The 20,913-nt window shown below is 47.6% G+C and overlaps 1 protein-coding gene across 1 annotated transcript in view; it reads left to right on the top strand.

Annotated features, from left to right (window-relative positions):
• The first annotated feature begins 1,055 nt into the window (after positions 1-1,055).
• The window catches only part of LOC119196244 (neural-cadherin-like), a 79,789-nt gene continuing 59,931 nt past the window's right edge, over positions 1,056-20,913 (top strand). The window contains exon 1 of the mRNA XM_037451781.2: positions 1,056-2,666. Within this exon, the coding sequence (XP_037307678.2) occupies positions 1,667-2,666 (1,000 nt within the window). The 5' untranslated portion in view covers positions 1,056-1,666. The remainder of the gene's footprint in view (positions 2,667-20,913) is intronic.

Below are 20,913 nucleotides of genomic sequence, written 5' to 3'. Positions count from 1 at the left end.
TCGATTTGCATTCATGAAAGCACTTAGGAAGTTCAAAGAGAAGTTACAGAGCAGAATGAAGGACACAGAGTCCCCTCAGACTGATCAAACAGTCTATTTTTGATTTCACAATTTCATCTTAAATGTTACATTTGGTCATTTGCTGGCCATGGGCTGTTTCAACATGTCTTAAAAATGCCTTTCGGTGAATGCACCAGTGAGTGTAGCTCATGTGTTGTGGGGACGCAGCCCACAGCTTCCCTGCACCATGTAAGTGATCAACCGATATGAGCTTTGTGCTCCAGCTGCAGGCTGTGATACAAAATTGTCTGGGGGCTCACCGCCAGTTAGCAGAGTTATTGCCTGAAAAGAACAGAGTGGTTTTGGGTAAAATTGCAGTGATGGATTGGAGTTGCAAATTGATAAGGATTGTTCAACAGGAGCTTTGATGAGTTTCCAAACTGAATATAGATGTAACCAATATGTGAGCTGAGTTTTGGCATTAAATTAATGGTCCAGCCTACCTTTAATATGAATATTGATCCATGCACGTCTATGGTAAAGGTTGACATGACATGGGAGACACGGTAGCTGTTCTCTCTAGCCATTATTTCCTCATCTTTTGACAATTCCTAGCCTTATTATTCTGGCAGTCGGTGTAATCTTTAGTCTTCTGACATGTCAAAGAAGTGAGGGGAATTGGAAGTGTTTGGTCTGTGGGAATTAGCAGCAGACACCTACTGATTAGGTTTAGAGTGTTCTGGGTGCTCGGCAGCCTAGCAGAGTGGGAAGGGAAAGTGAGAGCAATCAGGGAGACAATTTTAATGTGAACTGGTGTGCACATAACACTGGCTGCAAAGATGAGTGGAGCCACGCAGGCTGTCTTAGATCCCCCTGTTTACACAGCAAATTGCATTAAAATTCATGCAATTTCTAGCTTTCTGTTTTTTTTTTTTTCAGGCTTTCAAATGAAACGTGAGTGTGTGAACATGTGCATGCATAAATGCAGAGCAAGTCTAAACTATTAGGTTTAAAGATGGATTTAGATAGTTGACAGATAGACAGTGATACGGTGAGTGCAGGGCACCAGCATGTCCTCCTCCTCCAACAACAACAACAACAACTATATACAAGTGCGCCTGAGCAAGGCAGTCCTAACTGCTTCACCGGAGCCATTATTCCCAGACCGCGCGTCGGAATGAGTGACAGCCGATGTGTTCACTCGACTTTCTCTGGACACAGAGGATGAGGGATTTTCTCTCTGTCAACATTTCTTCCCCCCGAGGGCGGATCTGTGGCGGGCGGCGCTCCAAAGCTGGGGAGGCTCTTGCTGCTTGCGCACAGGCTCAGCCGGCTCCGCGGATATAGGTACGGAGGCTGGAGACCCTCCCGGCCAGCGCACAGGGGTGGGGTTCACCGAGGAGCACTGTCCCCGTGCGCCGCCACGCCCCCGCGCTTGGCGCTGTCCGGTGCTCTGGTGCTGAACGCGGAATACGAGTGCAGCCAACAGCCGTGCGGCGTGGAGACAGGGCACGGATCTCTCCCAAGTTGAGAAGAGGTGATGGTGGTACCCTGGAAGGATCATAACGTGGATAACTATGAAGGAAACGTTTTTCATTTGTTTCTCTTTTCGTTTTTAATGGTTTTCTACCGACCCCCTTCGAGGGGCACATAACTTGCCGCGAAAATGATTTGGGGTGTTTTGTTATGCTGCCTCCTGACGCCGGCTGATGGACACCACGCACGGGAGAGACTACCTTTCTTTCACGGGCACGTTTTTGAGAACTCCCCGGCGGCTTCTAAAGTGAGCGGACTGAGCATCCCGGTGAGGCGCATCAACGCGCAAAAATGGTGCCCAGCGTCCGGGATACACTTCAAACTGTACGGAAACGGCAGCGACGATTTCCGCGCCTTCGCCCACCACAAGCTGGGAAATGTAATGCTCAAAACTTCCAGGGTTTTGGACCGAGAGGCTCGCTCAGATTACCTGCTGAGCCTCGGTCTGTGTTGCCGGACTCGCGCGTCGGAGTCCGCCGTCTTCGAGGTCGCGTCGGTAAAAGTGGACGTTTTGGACGCCAACGATCACGCACCGACCTTTGGCGGCGCGGACGCCGTTCACATCACTTTGGATGACACCACGGCTCTCCGCAGCGTGGTGTACAGGCTGGAGGCTGTCGACGCGGACAGCGGCAACAACGCGGAGTTGACGTACATTTCCATCCCCAGAAATGGCAGTTTCTATGTTGTTCCGAAAACGGGGGAAGTTCTGCTAGTTGACTCGCTGCTGGGGCTCCGCTCTAAAGTTAAATTCTACGTGTTTGCCAGAGATCACGGGTGGCCCCCACTGACCAGCAAAGGTGTCCTGGTGACCGTCGCGCCACAGCGGTGGGCGACGCGTCCCACTGAATTAGCGGGGCCAGGAAGGGGAGGCCGGTCTCCGAGGGCTTTACTTGACCCCGGCGCAGTGGTTTCCCTCAACGTGTCTGAAGACGCCAGCATCGGCTCGGTCATAACGAGTCTAAGTCCCACCAGGTTCGCATCAGCCGCCTTCGAGGTGGTTTACCCGGAGTCAGAGAGCTCTCCGGTCACCGTGGGGCGCGACAGTGGAGATATCATGATAAGCAGGAGGCTGGATCGGGAGACGGGTCCTTTCCTGGAGCTCAATGTTAAGATTCAGGATAAACGAGGTGTGTATTGTTCCTCCATTGACCCGCAGTGACCCCCCCCCCCCTCCACACACACACACACACACACACACACACACCCCACCCTGCCACCCTCTTCTTCTTCTTCTTCTTTCCTCGGGGTTATTTGGATTGTGGGGATGATGCCCTATATTTTAATGTCACGCTGTACATGATGGTAAAGCTGTTCTGCCATCTGGACACATCCCCAGTTATCAGCGGAGCCCCTTCAGCAGGCCTGACATATCCATCAAATCCATACAAGGCCGCCGGTGTAGCTGCAGCAAAGGCTCATTCCACAAGTGTGCCTCGTTATCATCACTCCAGCCACAAATCTAAAATATGAGCTCCAACAAAGCAATTTAGGAATTTAAAAACAAAAATAAGCTTCAAAAATGTTGTCCAATCGTTAAAGATGTGCATATTTCAATTATGGTTGAATATTAAAAGCTCATTTGTAGCAGGGGGATTGTTTTTATGTGTTTAATGGTCTTTGTGAACCGGTTGCAGTATATCCTTGATTGACAGAGTTTGCGACTGCAAAGTTGTTTTCAGAGCTAATCCCCACAGAGTGGCAAACCCCTACGACCCTCGATCCCTCTCATCTACTGGTATTACCCCTCTAATCCCCCTCTCATTCACTCTCTAGTCCTGGGGATTTGAAGCAGCATTGCCAATGCAGGGCAACCTCTCGAATTCTTGGAGGAAAGGTGAAACTAGTGCGTATCAATAGTTCAAGTTTTGTTATCCTCCTCCAAAAGTTAGACTTCTTAAAGACGAGAAAATGAAGACTAAAAATTTGCTTTTTAAGCGAAACAGTGTTTGCTGTTTTGATTTGAATGGCCTGCTGCTGTTGCGTTGCACTGAACGCTCTGGATTGTAATTGCATGCCTGATTGGGACACTTTTGCAATGCGATGGCTGGGGGTCTTTCAGAGAGGAAAGAAATCGTCAGAACACTCTAGTTCGCATTTTCTCTCCTGCACAGATGCGTAACTGAAACCAGCTACTCAAGCCTGACAAATATTCAGATCTACCTTCCACCATTTTAGCTCTCTCACACCTGCGAAAATCTCCTCTTCTGATCAAAGGCATAGCATGTTCTTTATTCTTTATATTTATATGACTTCAGCTATCCGGATAGAACCCCGACGAGCCCGGGAGGACCGGCCTTTATGCTTGACTCCCTCCCAATCCCTGCGTGCAAATCTCTCTGATTGAATGAGTCCATTTTAGCTGTCTTGAAAAAAAAAATTGAGATTCAACCTGAACGTCTCTGGTGAATCTGCTTCTCACCATCATGCTTGTGGTGTTGCGATAAATCTGTTGTCCGTTCGATAGATAAAGGACTTCCTAGACACATTAAAGAGAGAGAGAGAGAGAAAATAATGAGCAATATGCTTATGTGAGTCTTTGTAGGTGTATGTTTTGTATGCCTGTGTGAGACTGCACAGTCACACTGATATTGACCCCGGGCACGATAACAACAGTTTTAATAGAGCCCCATGTGTTGGATCCTCTCAACTAATTTCCCTACCGTGGACTCTGTGTAGCACGGAGCTGTCCGTGGTGCTGATAGTCACCTGCTGCATGTCAAACAGAAACCTCTGTCAGACGGCAGTCTGCCAGCAGTTCAAAGAATATTCATGTCACTGGCATCCAGTGCTATTCACAACAGTATTTGATATATTATTCACATACTGGGGGGTGGACCAAATAATAGGCACACTCTCACAAAATCCAGAGCCATAGCTTTACAAACTGTGTCCTCAAAAGCCCGAACCAGAGTTGAAATAATACCTCTCAGAGACAGGTGCTGCATGCGCTTTTGTAATAGTGCAGATAGTCTTTTTGTCAGTCTTTGATCTTTTTTATTCTTAATTTTTAAATCACCCTTTCATTTTCTTCTCACGACTGCTGGATACTGCCACTTTCATGCTAACACAGAGGCACCAATACCAAGGGAAAATCTAGCTTTTCATTATCTTTTTCTACAGCTATAGGCTAAAGCCTCGTGGACTTTCCTGTATGGAAATGTATTTCTTTGAATGGGCTCTTAATGTGTACTCTCCTGTATAACTCCAAGAATGCAAACATGGTCTTCACAGTTGGTGTGGGGGAAAGATCACTGTGGTTATTAACTGGTGGATGTAGATTTACTAAATGTGAAGTGAATGTGTTCATTAGCTGGTTAATGTGGGGATGAAATGCAAATCCCAGCGGTGCAAGGCTTTCTTATGTTAATAAATTTGCAGTGGGTACATCGTTTTGATTAGAGCCATCAAAAGAGCGTTTCTTTTTAATGTTCAAATGGAGATTAAAAAGTCTAGTTTGACACAAATTGATAAATTATTCTGGCAGGCTGCAGATAAGGAGAACGTACAACAGCAGCACTGGCTTACTCTCAGTATGGGGTCCATCCTCATTGACGTACTTACCTGAAAGGAAATATGCTTCCCAAAAACTCATCCTCCCCCGGCGCCTCTAAGATGTGATTTGTTTGAGCACTGAGTCGTCTCTGTAGTCTGTTGTATTTATCAAAAACCGTGTTGAAAGGTTTTTATTTGAATAATAAGGTTATAATGGGCTAATTCCTCTGTAAAGAGTGACATGGTAGTTTACCACAATTTATCCAAGAATTTCACAGTTTGTTTTCCATTTGTAAGAAGACACAGATGCCTTCATTTTGCCAAATGCGGTTACTTCTCATAGTCACGAGTAAAACCAAGATAATTCACCATACCACTCAAATCTGCTCCTGTCCGATACAATTATTCATCATCATCACTGCCATTTTCTGCAGAAATTGAATGTTTAATGTAACTGTGCGACATATTGTGCCTTATACCCGCTCAGTGTGACCGATGACATTGCTCCTTTTCTCCCTCTCCATTCAAATATTCCTATTTAACATATTACTATTACTGCGTTGTGATTCATCACACCACTTACTTTTTAATCACACCCTCAAAGTTAGGAATTACTTTGTCTTTCGCAAAAAATCTCTTATCTTTTAATCATTACTGAGCTCCAAACACTTTTACATAATCAGAAAATGAGGTTTTGTGTCTCATCTTAAAAGACACATCAGAATAAACACTCAGATTTTGTAAAAACTATCCAGCTCAGAGGCGTGTGGACGACTTCCTCCTTTCTCCTTGTGCGGATCCGCCGGCAATGTTGAAGAGATATTTACCTTCTAATCCATATTCAGTATACCAAGAATCCCCAGAGAAAAAAAAAAATGAAGTGATATTTTTCTGACAAAGCCTGTGTGTATCAAACCAGCGATATAAGAAGAAGAAGAAAAAAAAGTAATAGAAGTAGGCCATGACTCATGACTCACAGAAAGCGGTTACGTGGTGTTGATTTTGAGGCGAGCGAGCGAGTGAGGGACCTGGACAGCCCTTCCTGTAGAGCATTTCTACCGGCCCACAGAGGACGTCACTTTAGATGTTCATCGGTGCGGGATTTATTTTAGATCTTTTTCTCGTCCCACCCGAAGAACCCTTTTCTTCACACCCGAGTAGGGATCTGTTAATGTTATTTGACGGTTTACCAGTTTTGGCGGTATCGAATACGTGGTCTCTGGGGAGTTGGAGTAAGGGATGTTGTAGTGGTTTCCTTAGCTATCTGTGGGTAGAGTGGCAGCCAGCCTGCGGTAATCACCTCGGTCTCAGCCTGTTTGTACTCTGCTCTCGCTCCGTCCTACTCTCTCCTCTTTTTCCGTTTCAAAATCAGCATCTAGCGTCATGCTGTCTTTAATCCAATTTACCCTTTCATACTCCTTTTTTTTACCTCCCCCCCTCATGCTCCTCCTCACACACACACACACACACACACACATACACATACACACACACCACCACCACTACTATATTTGCATACTCCTCTTATGATGTCAACTGAATTAAGAAGAGACCCAATCTCATTTTTGTTTGTAATTTGTGACTGTGGAGATGTTTGTTTAAGTGGAAAACAATTTTTACAAAAAGCTGTCTGCATTTATTCACTTTGGTCAGAATGCCTGTGCTGATTATGCTTTGTTATTGTGCGATTGTGAGCATGTGGTTGCACGTGTCTCTATACACAAGACATTTTTTCACATGTACAGTGCACATCAAATTGTGCAAATCTGCTTGGGTTTGTACTACTCTGTGTTGGTGTTAAATGTTATCATTGTCCTTTTAGTAGCCAGATTTCCCGGAGCAGAGATTCTCAGATTTGTTGCCTGACAACATGCTGTGAAGCTGTAACATGCCTGCAGCATCATATTTCTGCTCTGTGGTTCTCAGATATCAAATGGACGTGTGTAAGCAACATCCCTGCAGCCCTCTCTTCTCTATAGCGCTAGTATGTATCTGATGCCATGTAGGAGGAAAGGGGAGTGTGTGTGCCACAGCTTCTTTTTTAAGATGGGATTAAGCTCAGAGAGCTGGGAGAGGAAGGAAAACAGCTCCCTCCTGAAAATGCAGAGGAGATATTAAAAAGCGGGTCCGAGGCACTACTATCGAGGCGCAAAGAGGTCAGGAAAAGCTGCAGAGCTAGTGGCATGGACACCGAGCGTGGCTTTAAGATCAAGAAGGTTGAGGAGGGAGGCAAAGGTGAAAATCTGTGAGAAAAGCAGGGAAGGATTGAGGGAGAAAATGATGGAAGGCGTGTGTAAATGCATGTCTGTGTGAGATTGTTTTTCCCCCCCGTGTGCCTATAAGCTTTACTGAAGATAAGTAAAGGGCAGCCAGATCAGAGGCAGGAGGCTGTGTACTGCTGATGAGAGGTCAGCTTGGTGAAACATAATTGTCAAATGGTTAGAGGGCAGAAAGTGAGAAACTATTTGGGTGGCAGGAGGGGAATGAGGTGTCCATGTGCTTTGGGTAGCTACAGGGCATAGGAGTTGGGAAAAATATAATACTGTATTGTACAAATGTGAAAAGGGCAATGTGTACTAGTATATGTCTGAAGGTGGTTGGGGGGGTAAATGGCGGGGTGGGGGGGGGGGTGTGCAGGGACCAAAAAGTATAACCTGCCCTTTAGAAGGGCATGAAGAGAGAAAGCAAGAGATGGAGCGATAGTAAGAGAACAAAACATGCCCTAAGTTATGGCGGCGGATTGAGACATTTTTAAAGTTAGAGCTAGCTGGGATTGTATGGCAACACAGCAACTACGTTGTTTGTCATTGCAATTTTTCAGCGGGACAACATGATCTCGCACGGTTTGTCTTATTTTGTGCATTTTGTGCGCATAGACCAACTTCACTCGTCCCCTGGTGTGTTTTTCCCTCTGTTGTCCTCGTCCCTTATTGTCCAATCACCTGCACCTGCCTGGTGTACTTCAACCATGTGTGTCGCTTGTCCCGGTTTGTTTGCCATTCTTGACTAACCCAGAGACCTCGGTGGATGTATTTAGATGTTCTTTTCCGATCTTGCGCCTGCAGATCTTTGAGTTATTAAAAGTTATTTTGTAAGCGTTACAAGTAACTGCCGACATTTACAGTACAGACGGAGCCGGTCCTCTTCACAGAGATGGCCGCCATGTCGCTACGGTCGAGTAGACAAACCAAACAATGCTTTGAGGTTGCGTTTCTGTGTTTTTGCATATGCGCACATAGCTTTCCCGCACACCTGGCACCCGGGGCGATGTGAGCGGGGTGTAATCTGTAACCTTACAGCTAGAGGCCGCCAGATACTACACGCTACACCTTTACGGTTTGATGACCTTGATGTTGTCGTGTTCCTTGGTGAAACCGCGTTGCAGCGGTGGACGTTGTGAGGATGCCTCGACCTCACGCCCTCGCGGGACTCTGTGGCTCCAAAACGTCACGCTCTCCGACTTGACGAAAACGTTGCCAGCGGCCTGCCGTGACTCAATGAATACACACCAATAGAGCGTGAACATCACAATGACGTAGATATAATACAAAGCATAATTATACATCGGAAGAAGTGAAATGAGCACGCAGTATAAACTTCTTCTCTGTCATCCTGTCTACAAGAGCTACGCATATCTCATTGAAGCGGCAACCAGTCGACCAGTATAAATTACGATTGGTGTGTGTGTGTGTGTGTGTGTGAGTTGTGTTGGTGGGAGACGCGAGTGCTGCATGAGGCCCGGCGCTGTGAGGACACTCGTGGTAACACAGAGTTTTTATTTGGCTACGTGTCTGCATTATTGATGCCCATTACCGCAGACATTGTCGACTTGCGACTGCCTCGCTGTCAGGAATGACCCCCAACAGCACAGAGTCCCACAACGCAACCTGGTCTCTACCTGTGTGATAAATGAGGACGGCTTCCACCTTGTGGAATGAGCTTTGCCGACCGAGATTTTTTTTATTTTTCATAAATCTAATCCATGATGTGCCGACACCAACTTAGTGGGAGACAAAGGTTTTGAGGGTTTCTTGATGTAATTTAGACTTCGGCTATTGTGTTTGCCACATTTGGAATCATTCGTGAAGAACACAGTTTATTTCACCGCACACTCCACACCTGCCATTTACCTGTCCATTTAAAACAATGTTTTGGCTCCCCCTTTGCATGTCGGATAACCTCCGCGTGGCTTCTCCCGAAAAGCTGAACTGAGTTTGTGCTATGGATAGAACTGTTTTGCTCCCAGTGACAAAATGTCACTTATACAAACAATTCATACGCAGCAGACCAGGCTGTGACGGACTGTTGGTAGGTAGGAGTTGGATCGAGTCCGAGGGCTGATGGAACCACCCCGAAGCCCTCTAATGAATCCGCCTTACAGACAAGACCCGCTGGAACGAGCAAGGGAGAAATGGAGCTAGCGCCGGCACACGTCATGGGAATTCAAGGCTTGAGCTTATTTATCTATTTGGTGTTGAATTCCTCAGCATTTTGTACCCAAAGGTCCAATTAACTGAGCATAACAATGGTTGCAGCTTTGCTCTCGGTGGCCCAAACGAGGCACTGATAAACACGCAGGACATAGACAACTTTCAAAGCTTTGCTGGGTGAACTGTGAACAAGGAGGTTTTTAATGCTGTGAGAAAAAAAAGAAATCACATGGCTGGCAAAGCTGCTTAGTGATATGTTTTGACATGCCCTGAACTTTGCTTTGGAGGAGCCGGGCGCAAATTGCAGAAATTGTAGAAATTTCAGTAATTGCACAACACCAATTTGCAGTGTACGCGTGGCTTTTGTTGAAAAGATGAGAATGACTGTCATTCAAAGGGAGATAAACGAAGAACAAGACGCTTCCAGCCCGGCCAAAAAGAAAAGGCTCTCCAGAAAGGAAAAGGCACCGCAGCTCAGGCCTGAGAATGTGCTCGAGGACGACGTCCATCTCACGGTTCACTCGTCTAATCAATTGCAGGAAACAGGGAGACGCTCTGCAACTCCATCACAGCCAGAGGATGACTTATTACCGCACCAGGTGCTTTTGATGCAGAGAAAATGTAGTGCCTCTCAGGTCTGATGAGCCTCCAGCAGAGAGCCTGGGCGATGTTGGCCGTTTCAATTTCCAACATGGCTCTGAGTTTGTTTGCGTGTGTGAGAGTGACACGTACAGAGAAACAGGCGATGTAAACAGTAAAACGGAGGCATTTGAATTTTTGTTCCTGCTTGTTTTGGGCTCTATGGCTTAAACTGTTTTTGCTCTGTTCTTTCCATCTCTCTGAGGGCTTCTCCCCTCTTCTTCTTCTTCTTCTTTTTTTTTTTACTCAAGCTACCAATTTGTGCGCGTTCTCATCTGAACCAGCGAACGTGGATGGCTTTCATCCTATCATCCTCTCGGCCTCGACAGTGGAGGGCTTAATTCTGTGGACTAATCAGACCATATGGTCTCTGCGGTCTTATGATGTGCTGAGAAGGACGGGATGGGGATGCCGCCGCGTCATTAGTGGCGCCAGCCTCAACCGTAGAAACGCACAGACAAGACACGCGCCGATGCCGCACGTTAAGGATCAAGAACCGGAACCGAGTGCACACAGTGGTGTGTGCACCAGTCCTCAGAAGCACTTTTAATCAAAAGGAAAGGATTTAAAAAACAAGAGCGTGCATTGACATCATTTTTCACAAGTTATTCACCATTAATTACTCTTGCCCTTTCCGCCCCGACACCACAGCTTCCATTAAATCATGTCATTTCAATAATCAATTGTTTGAATTAACTTGGTTTTCGATGGATATCGCTGAAAGAGAACCGGCCGCATCTTTCAAACCCCGAAATTGACATTTGTGTCCCGAAATGTTCGCAATTAGCAGCACGAATAACCAAACGCTCGTAGTCACGAATGAGTCACTCAGCCATTCGCCACCTTTTGTGCGGATGCCCAAAAAATCCACTCGAGAAATAATTGGAAGCGGTCGCCCGCTCGTGGAAGCGGACACGCAGGAGGATGCGTCCCGCGTGGCGATAACGCAAGCTCTTCTTTGCTTTTTTAGTAAATGGATAGAGGTAAATAGAAAAACACAATGGTACACATTCTAAATGACTTCTGTGGATTGAGACAGGCATAATGGCATTGTTAACTCCTTCTAAAACACACCACACGGAGACTAGATGAGACTTACATGAAGGGTTGGTCAATCATATTGTAATAAAATTAAAATACATACATAATAACGTTGTCTAGATTAACGATAACAACCCACTGTCACATGGGGGATTGCCGGTGCAGGCGGAAGCAGGACTCAAATGCAGGATTCCCAGACGAAGTGTGCTCTTTATTCGAAAAAACAGGACAACGTGCACCGACGGAAAGTAACACGGACAATGACGCGACAAAGGACAACTGGCACACAGGGCTTAAATACACAAGGGAGGTGCAGGTGATTGGACACAGGTGGAATCAATCACGCAATCACAAGACAAGGCAGGAAGTGAAGTTAACCCAGGACCACAAGAGACATGAAACTTCAAACTAAAACAGGAAGCGAAGCCAAACCGTGACACCCACAGGCAAATGTCTCAGAAAATCACTTTATCTGATTTCCCACTAAAATAAGACGATAAATCGTTCTTTACATACAGTAAGTATTTATTTCACAGATACAAAAAATGGGCTTCACCATAACTTTATTTCACAGACTTTTCATTTATTTATTGAATTAGCAGAAACGCTGCTATACTTTGATACAAATCATTATTGAGGTATGAAATGAGGAGTTTTTGAGTGTGGCCCACAGCTACCGGAGCTAAAGAACCACTCTGTAGTTCTTCCCCAAACGCTCATCCAATCATGACGCTGGATGCTGGAAGAACAACAGACCTTGTAGCTGCGTGACACAGAGAACATCACATGAACCAGCGGTATTTTTCACACTGTGTCCCTTTCTCAGATGAGATGAGGTTGAACATTTTTAATTTTTGGACTGAGTGCAAGATCCCCGTGTATTTACAGTAAATCCGACTGATGGAGCATTACTTAAAAAAAAAAAAGATGTTAATATGCGATCATGTTCACCCAATGTCAATCTGTGACCATTATCACAGATCAGGGGCATTAAAGTTGATTAATATTGGTCTTTACATATGTCGGACGTAATCACAGATTTCCGTTTTTTCTAGCGTGGCTCAGATCGCACACATTGTGACAAATTGTGATGAGGTGGGGGAGTTTGACACTTGGTTTCCCTCTCACACAGTGGGTGATAAACATTGATCTCGTTTAATCTTGCTGGTAATGACGGGAGATGATGGTCCTCAGAGGACAGACTGCTCACTGGATTAGATATCTAAATGAGGACTTTATCCTCATCCTCCCTTCCTCTTCTCCCATTACCAATAAACCAGGTCACATGCTGAATTACAGTTTAATGCATGGGGCCAGTGCGCTCCGTTGCATGTTGTGTGCACATGTGTGTGTGTGTGTGTGCAATATACAGACAGTGGTGTATTTTTGTCTTTGCTCGTTACCATTAGAGGAACACTGTCAGATTCTGCTTCTCCGTAATAATCTGCTGTGGAAATACATTGGCAGTGATCAGAAGGTCAGGGTAACACATGGGTGAAAGGGTGTTCCCGCAATGCCTCTTTCCCGGGCGTGCTAAACAAACACGGACCCGGCTTCTGGTGTCAGTGACAGATTAATGCTGTCTCACACATTCACCGTTGCTTGCTTTCCCATTAAATATGTGCGCCTCCCTCTGTTGCTTCTGCCTTGCCCGGGTCTAGATGTGTGCGGGTGTGTGTGTTTGTGTGTGTATGTGTGTGTCGACATCTCCAACTGTATGGGCCGTGTACGTGGTGGTGTTTCTTCGCCTATATGTGTGTTTCTATGGAAAAATATCGGAAAGGGCTCCAGGACAACCCCCATCAATCACCAGCTCAGAAGGAAACGGCGAGAGGAATTGAGGACGGAAAGAGAGATGGGGGTCGCCACAGGAAGCAGCATTTAGAGAAAGGGTGGAGACAGAAAAAGTAGATGGAGGGATGGAGCAGACCGGGCTGACTCTGATTGAGCTGGGTGGTGCAGTTTATATCCTTTAGAGATAAGGCAACACTGCTCAGCAGCTTCCTCCCTCCCTTTAGCTTGAACTGAGCACGATAATACCAAAGCGTGAATGGGGCAAATTGAATTAATGCCGCGGCACACCATAAAAGCCCTAACTATAATGCATTTTAAAATCCTATAATGAGCAGAGAGCTCAAATAATTTCACACTCCAGTGGGGAAGATGGTCCTCGAAGAATTTTGGGGTCTGGCTGACACCGCTGGGGCTTTTGTCATTTAATGTGACTCTAGGTGCTATGTCGGAATGATACTTACTCTTTCTTCCTGGGGTGCAGCGGCGTTCGCCCCAACTTAGCAAACAAACCGTTCACAATCCCGCATCACACGCAGAGCTTACTCGGAGCGGAAGGGGGGGGGGGGGGGGGGGGGGGAGAAGGCTGCGTGAATGCTGATGTCTCGCTTGGGTCAGCTTCACAGTCTCGGGGTAAAACAGAATTTCAGGGAGGGCACATCTGCTACGGAATTACTCCCTCATTATTCTCTATTAACAGCCCATTCAGTGATGGGGACAGTGGTAGCAGTTGGACCCTATCCCACATTTTTCCACACACACACACAATCATGTGGAGGCACACAGAGTATAGGAGGTGTGTTGTCGTTGTTGTGTTTGTTGCATTTCCCGCTGGTTGGTACGTGACAGGCTTTCAGCTCTCACACCCTCATCACTGGAGTCATATATAGCTGAAATTACCAGGCCATCAACAAGCCAGGGAGAGTGGGAAATATAGCTCCCTGACACACCCTGACGCTAACAGACGGGTGCTGATAGAGACTAATGATGAAATAAAAGCCCTTCTCTGGCTGGAATAGAAGAGGGCATGGTTTCAATCGCCTCTTCCTCCATCCTCCTCTTTTTCGACCTTCACGAACATCAGACTCACTGTTCCTTTGTGGACATTTTCTTTTTGTCTGGAACAGTCACGGCTCTCTATGAACTCCTTGCACTCGCCGCTTAACCCCCACGCAACTTTGAGCTGGTGCGCATACAAGCATCACGAGCATCGGAAAGACACACACACACACAAACACTTGTACACATCTACTGTTACACATCGGGTAAACACAAGAAGCGTGCCACACTGCGATCACACACATGAAAAGAAACGCTCGACAGCAAACAGTAGATAACACACAGATACACGCAAAAAAAAGGGTATACTGAAGTTGTGATAAAACATACACACACTGAGGTGCAGAGCAGGGCGAGTGAGGCCAAACAACAGTTATTGCTGTCGCACATCCAATGTCTTTTTCGGTGCAGTTGGTGGGTGGAAAGGTGGGTAAGTGCACCGTACTGTGCGTCTGTGTGAGTGCATATTATTTCTGCCACAGGGTCTGCTTGGATAGCAGCTACGTTGTTCCGTCCCAGATTTGAGAATCGAGAGCATACTTTACAGACATTTTTCTAATTATGTATGGTGTTACAGATAGTTGCGAGGATACAATGCTCGACTACTAATGTAGTGTTTATGTAAATGAGACCTAATACTTTCCTACAGTGTCACTCGAGAAGAAGCGTGGAGTCCAACGCACTGTAAATCACTCGTTCTCACTTTAATTTAATTTCAAAATATAAGTTGCTTCCTTTACCTGCCGTGAAAAGACCTCCTAGAAAATGGAACTTTACCATGTTCATGGAATTGAGATTTTAGCTTTTCACGTCCCTTCCATTCTTTGTTTTGCCTTTTCTTGCTGGACAACAAGATGTATTTAAAGATAAGAAATGGGAGCTTTTAACAACCAATCGACAGTCGTCCACAGAATATTTCTAGTAAAAGCAAAGCTTTTTTTTTAACTGTTTCACAGTGTGAATAAAAGAAAGTAGACCATCAGGGGTCTGCAATCAGGGCCTCGGAACGTCGAAGCCACAAGAAATGTACACTGCAGCATTGTCTTCTTTTAGCACACAATTGAAAACCTAATTATCATCCAACAGTCAACCGGTTACTGCCCTCATTATGCCAAAGGACTAACATTGATTTCTTGGGAGTTTAGGGTCCTGTTGGCTTGGATGGTGTATTTAGCATTTGTTGAAATGGTGATTGGGACCATTAAGCCTGTTTTTGTGTGCGTTAGTGTGAATCTTCTGCTTCCTGTGGGCTTTACTGTTTGCATGTCTGATGGTTTCTCACTGGTCGCATTGTCCAATTTGACACAATAAATGAACACTGCGCCAGTGGGGAGGGGGGGAGGGGGGGAGGGGGGGGGGTGGATTAGTATGCATTGTTGTCTAGAGGCAGAGGCGGATAAGAACATCAATATCAACGTGCATCTAGAGCAGACACGCTAGAGGCCAGGCGAACGTTTAGCGCGGTGGTAGCTTAGCACAAAGTGTGGAAAAGTCTGGCTATTGATACTTTGGCCTACTGTGGGAAATATTAAGCCTATATTGTGTCCACCTAAGGTGCAATATGAGAACTTAGCCAAGCAAGATTAAAAAAATATATACTGTAAAAAAGTTGGATTCTCCATTCATAAACAAAAATGAATTTCTTAAATACTAATTTAATTTATTATGGGCAAAAATTCTGTGGGCTGACGAGACAAAAGCTTGCTTAAAACTAACGTTTCATAAAAAACACATTCTACCATCAGTCAAACACGTTGGTGCTGGTTTGGATGGTCTGGTTCAGCTTCAGGACCTGCACCACTTGATGCACTTGATGGAACAATAAGTTCTGCTGAAAGAGGTCGTTCGGCCATCAGTTTGGACCTCAAGCTCAAGAGCACTTGGGTTCTGCAGCAGGACAATGATCCAACCCCCCCCACCCCAGCAAGGCCCTCCCCGTCTGAGTGGCTCAGAAGAAGCTAAATGATGGTTCCTAGTCAAAGTCCGGACTTACATTTGATTGAGATGCTGTGACAAGCCGTTGATGCTTGAAAACCTTCCAGTGTGACCGAAATAAAACAAACCTCCTCCACAGCGATGCGAAAGACTCAAGGCCGGTTATCACAAACGCTTGATTGCAGTTGTTTGGAGGGGGGCACAACCAGTCATTAGGGTTAAGGCCGATTGGGGGCGGCGGGGGATTAGGGGGATTAGGGGGCGAACGATGAAAGCGAACATAGGAATGTTTATTGGCACTAAAGGACCTTTCTGTGGTGGCTAGTGTGAAAGTTTGGGGAAGGTTTGAATCGGAGGACGCCTCGCAGGCATGCAGCTCAATGCAGAAGTGTTTGTAAAGGAAATGTATTTTCATTGTAGCCTTTCAATTTGCCGCATGACAATTGTAACAACATGACAAAAAAAAAGATCCAGCGCAGAATGAATGACTCACGGGCGAAAACATTTTGATGGGATGGGAAATTCGCTGTGGCTCCATTGACAGCTGTTGACTTGAAAATAACCCCCGAAAAACACCAGAAACGTTGTGAAGAGATGGTATTTAATTTGTACATTTCATATTTCTTTTGCGTTCCAAACTAAACGGCCAAATAACAAGAGCTTCCACTCTGCTGATACCAACAGAGCAACAACCGTAACAATGGTCCATACATGTGTCCCAGTGGAATCTTAACTGGTTATATGCCTCACGACATGATACTTTTAGATGTTATTCTTTTTCATATTAGTAAAATGTAGTCTTTATTTTTTAAATTGTGTGGTGACTAAAAAGCGGCCTAATCAACGCAAAATGATACCATTTTCTCACACAACCTTTCAACCTGATGCGACACTATTTGTTCAGACCTCCAGGGATATGAGTTTGTACATGAAGTATTTGTAAGACTTCGTATACACTGTCTCATGACCACAAAATACAGTTTTCATACTATATTAATTTCTCTGAGGTTTCTGGGCTAAAACACAAAACGGTTTGGAGACAATGGAAGGAAGAAGCCTGTTTTTAGTTCAGACATGACATTTTCATTATCTACGTTTGGCAAATGTGTATCCTCGTCTTTATGGCCTGCAGGATTTTATGAGTCATTTCCAAAATGACTAAGGTTCCTGTCATGGATGTGTTTTTGCTTCTCCTATCTTCTGTCGGTTCCTGTTCAAATGATGTGGTCTGGTCAACACGTTGCTTCGGTATGTTTATAAACAAGCTTTGCGTGGCACAAACTCCGTGTTGCCAATGCATCCACACTCCAAAATTACCAAAAGTGCAGAATCTATTTTTCAGTCATTTCAAGACAAGAATCCGATTCGTAACACCTTTTGCAGAGCAGTTATGTGACAGGTCAAGAACATTAAAGATGGCTTCATGTCATGAAGGTGAACTAGAGTCATTGAAGGCATTAACCCTTTATTTACATGCAATGAAATGCAATATTAACCTGTATGTTACTGTTATGAGAAAATACTGTCAGGTATCTTTTGATGTCTGCCATTCATTTACAGCAGTTCATTACAGTGTGCGAAACTGGCTTTGTGGATCTTACTAGCTTGTAGTCTGATTCATTCAAGATACATTTTGCTTACATTCAATTTGCATGTACTGCAGATGACACAAATTCCTCCCCTGGCTCCATGTCGCGCCAAAATATAAGCCTGCGTGCACTATTCAGGGATCCAATCAAATGCGAAGGATTTGATTTAAATCCCTCTTATAAGTGTACACCGTTTCAAACATTCAGTTTCCCTGTGAAATAGCTCACACTACAGAGGCTAGAGCCATCTAACTTCTCTGCTTTAAGAGTCATAAGACATATCTTTATATTGGGTTTATTTTAGCATTCGGTCAATAGTTGACACAAGCGATATGCAGAGCCTCGGGAGTCAGAGAGTGAGATTACACTTGGTACATTTGGTAAGGGATGACGTTGTGTTGACCAAGCATTGGTCTTACACCACAGGGATAGCTCGAGTTCACTGAATAAACACTGCAGGCTCTTAACTGAGGGTTCATGTCCTGTTTGTGTGTGTGCGGGCGTGTGTGTGCGTGCATGCGCGTGTGTGTGTGTGTGTGTGTGTGGGCACTGCCTGGCGGTCTTAGGGGAGTTTAAGCCTTGGATGGGGGATGCCACATAGTGTAATTCATACAGGCGTGTGTGCGACTGCTTTGTGTTGTCTTTGTCTCAGGACAGCAGCACACATTTATGAAGGAAATGTGGCACTATGTTGTCCTTTCCTATTAAATGAATATGCGCCTGTTTGCAGCAGTAATGGTTATTCAGTTATTGACCAAAGTCATTGAGCAAATTTAAAAGCTGCTCATTACCTGATCAGCCGATGGTCCTTCCTCTAATACCATCTGCATGCCTTCAAATTCTATTTGGTTTGCTTTGGCTCTATAAATCTTTTGTATGAGTTAGCCCTGGGGCAGCGTACTGCAATATAAAGGTGGGAACAACCTAGTTGTGCGGTTATGTGCGTAATCGCGTTAAATTATTTGATTGAGTACAGATATTGGCATCTTGGAGGTAATGGTAGTTTCAGGCTTTGGCTGCCCTGCTTGGCACAAATGCAGACAATCACACAGTTTATACGAGTTCAAGTGGCGCAAAGTGATGCATTTAGAGACTTGACACAGTATTTTCACTAATTAATCTGTGTGTTGAGATTCGTCGGGAGGCAGGAGATATTCTCTGAATTTGGTATTGAGAACGTGCGTTACAATTAAATGGTAAACGTCTCACAGATGAGAAGGTAGGTTGCAGAATTGAAAATATTGAATATTTATTGTAAGTTATTTGAGCATGCAGAATCTAATTCATAGACCATGGGGATAAATCGTATGCCATAGTTGCATATTTCAGCTTATCGTATTTCCTTTCCCTGAAGGCCATATTTGTCAGGGATGGTGCTGGAGCAGGCGGAAGCAGGACTCAAAAGCAGAGGTTCTCGATCAAAAAAGAGTGCTCTTTATTCCAGACAAAACTGATAACGTGCTCCAACAGCGTGGGACATATAGACAATGACACGACACAGGACAACAGGCACACAGGGCTTAAATACACAAGGGAGGTGCAGGTGATTGGACACAGGTGGAATCAATCAGGCAATCACAGGACAAGGCAGGAAGTGAAGTTACCCAGGAACAACAAGAGACGTGAAAACTACAAAATAAACCAGGAAGAGAGACCAAACCGTGACAGAACCCCCCCCTCAAGGACCGAATTCCAGACGGTCTTCAAGGGGAACAGAACCAGAGAAACACAGACAAGGGGAGGGAGGGTGGGAACCCAACGATCTTGGACCGCGCAGGGAACTCAGGGTGATGGTGGCCACTCGTCGGGTCCCTCGGGGGGTCTACCGCTACGGCGACCGGGCTTCAGGGTCTCGGGGGGGCGACCGCTACGGCGGCCGGGCTTCGGGGTCTCGGGGGGCCGACCGCTACGGCGGCCGGGCTTCGGGGTCTCGAGGGGTCTGCCGGGTCGGCGGCCGGGCCTCGGGATCTCGGGGGGTCTGCCGGGTCGGCGGCCGGGCCTCGGGGTCTCGGGGGGTCTGCCGGGTCGGCGGCCGGGCCTCGGGGTCTCGGGGGCCCTGCCGGGTCGGCGACCGGGCCTCGGGGTCTCGGGGGCCCTGCCGGGTCGGCGACCGGGCCTCGGGGTCTCGGGGGCCCTGCCGGGTCGGCGACCGGGCCTCGGGGTCTCGGGGGCCCTGCCGGGTCGGCGACCGGGCCTCGGGGTCTCGGGGGCCCTGCCGGGTCGGCGACCGGGCCTCAGAGTGGCGGTGAGCGCCGAGCTGTGCGGCTGCGGCGTCGTCGTGTCGGGGGGCGCCGAGCTGTGCGGCTCCGGCGTCGTCGCGGCGGGGGGCGCCGAGCTGTGCGGCTCCGGCGTCGTCGCGGCGGGGGGCGCCGAGCTGTGCGGCTCCGGCGTCGTCGCGGCGGGGGGCGCCGAGCTGTGCGGCTCCGGCGTCGTCGCGGCGGGGGGCGCCGAGCTGTGCGGCTCCGGCGTCGTCGCGGCGGGGGGCGCCGAGCTGTGCGGCTCCGGCGTCGTCATCGTCGTGGCGGGGGGCGCCGAGCTGTGCGGCTCCGGCGTCGTCGTGGCGGGGGGCGCCGAGCTGTGCGGCTCCGGCGTCGTCGTGGCGGGGGGCGCCGAGCAGTGCGGCTGCGGCGTCGTCGTGGCGTTGGGCTCCGGCCCAACCCCTGACCCCACCCCCCCTTCAAGGACTGACTTCCAGGCGGTCACAAGAGGGTGGGAGGGAGGGGTCATCGTCGGGGGCCGTGGGGGCGGGGAAGGAGACTGGACTCTGGGGGCCGAAACGGGCGGCGACTGGACTCTGGGGGCCGGAACGGGCGGAGACTGGACTCTGGGGGCCGGAACGGGCGGAGACTGGACTCTGGGGGCCGGAACGGGCGGAGACTGGACTCTGGGGGCCGGAACGGGCGGAGACTGGACTCTGGGGGCCGGAACGGGCGGAGACTGGACTCTGGGGGCCGGAACGGGCGGAGACTGGACTCTGGGGGCCGGAACGGGCGGAGACTGGACTCTGGGGGCCGGAACGGGCGGAGACTGGACTCTGGGGGCCGGAACGGGCGGAGACTGGACTCTGGGGGCCGGAACGGGCGGAGACTGGACTCTGGGGGCCGGAACGGGCGGTGACGGGCGTCTCGGCGCCGGAACGGGCGCTGACGGGCGTCTCGGCGCTGGAACGGGCTGGGGCGAGCGTCTTTGGGCCGGGTCAGGAGCCGGGGCTGGAGGGGTTCGTCTCCTCCTCCTCCTCGGGCTCTTCCTCGGGTTGAGGAGGTCCCTTATCTCCAGGCACGCCTTCTGATAGCCCCTGGGACCAAAAATGAAGTTCGTCTTGCGCTGGAAAAAAGGGCTCCTCACATCCAGGTATTCCGGGCCCAAGTGGTACCAGGAGTCTGCTGAGTCCTTCTTTG

This window comes from Pungitius pungitius, chromosome 6 (genome assembly GCF_949316345.1).
Source record: "Pungitius pungitius chromosome 6, fPunPun2.1, whole genome shotgun sequence".
NCBI classification, from domain to species: Eukaryota; Metazoa; Chordata; class Actinopteri; order Perciformes; family Gasterosteidae; genus Pungitius; species Pungitius pungitius.
Note: the sequence above shows the minus strand (reverse complement) of the source record. Positions and strands in the feature narration are given on the sequence as shown.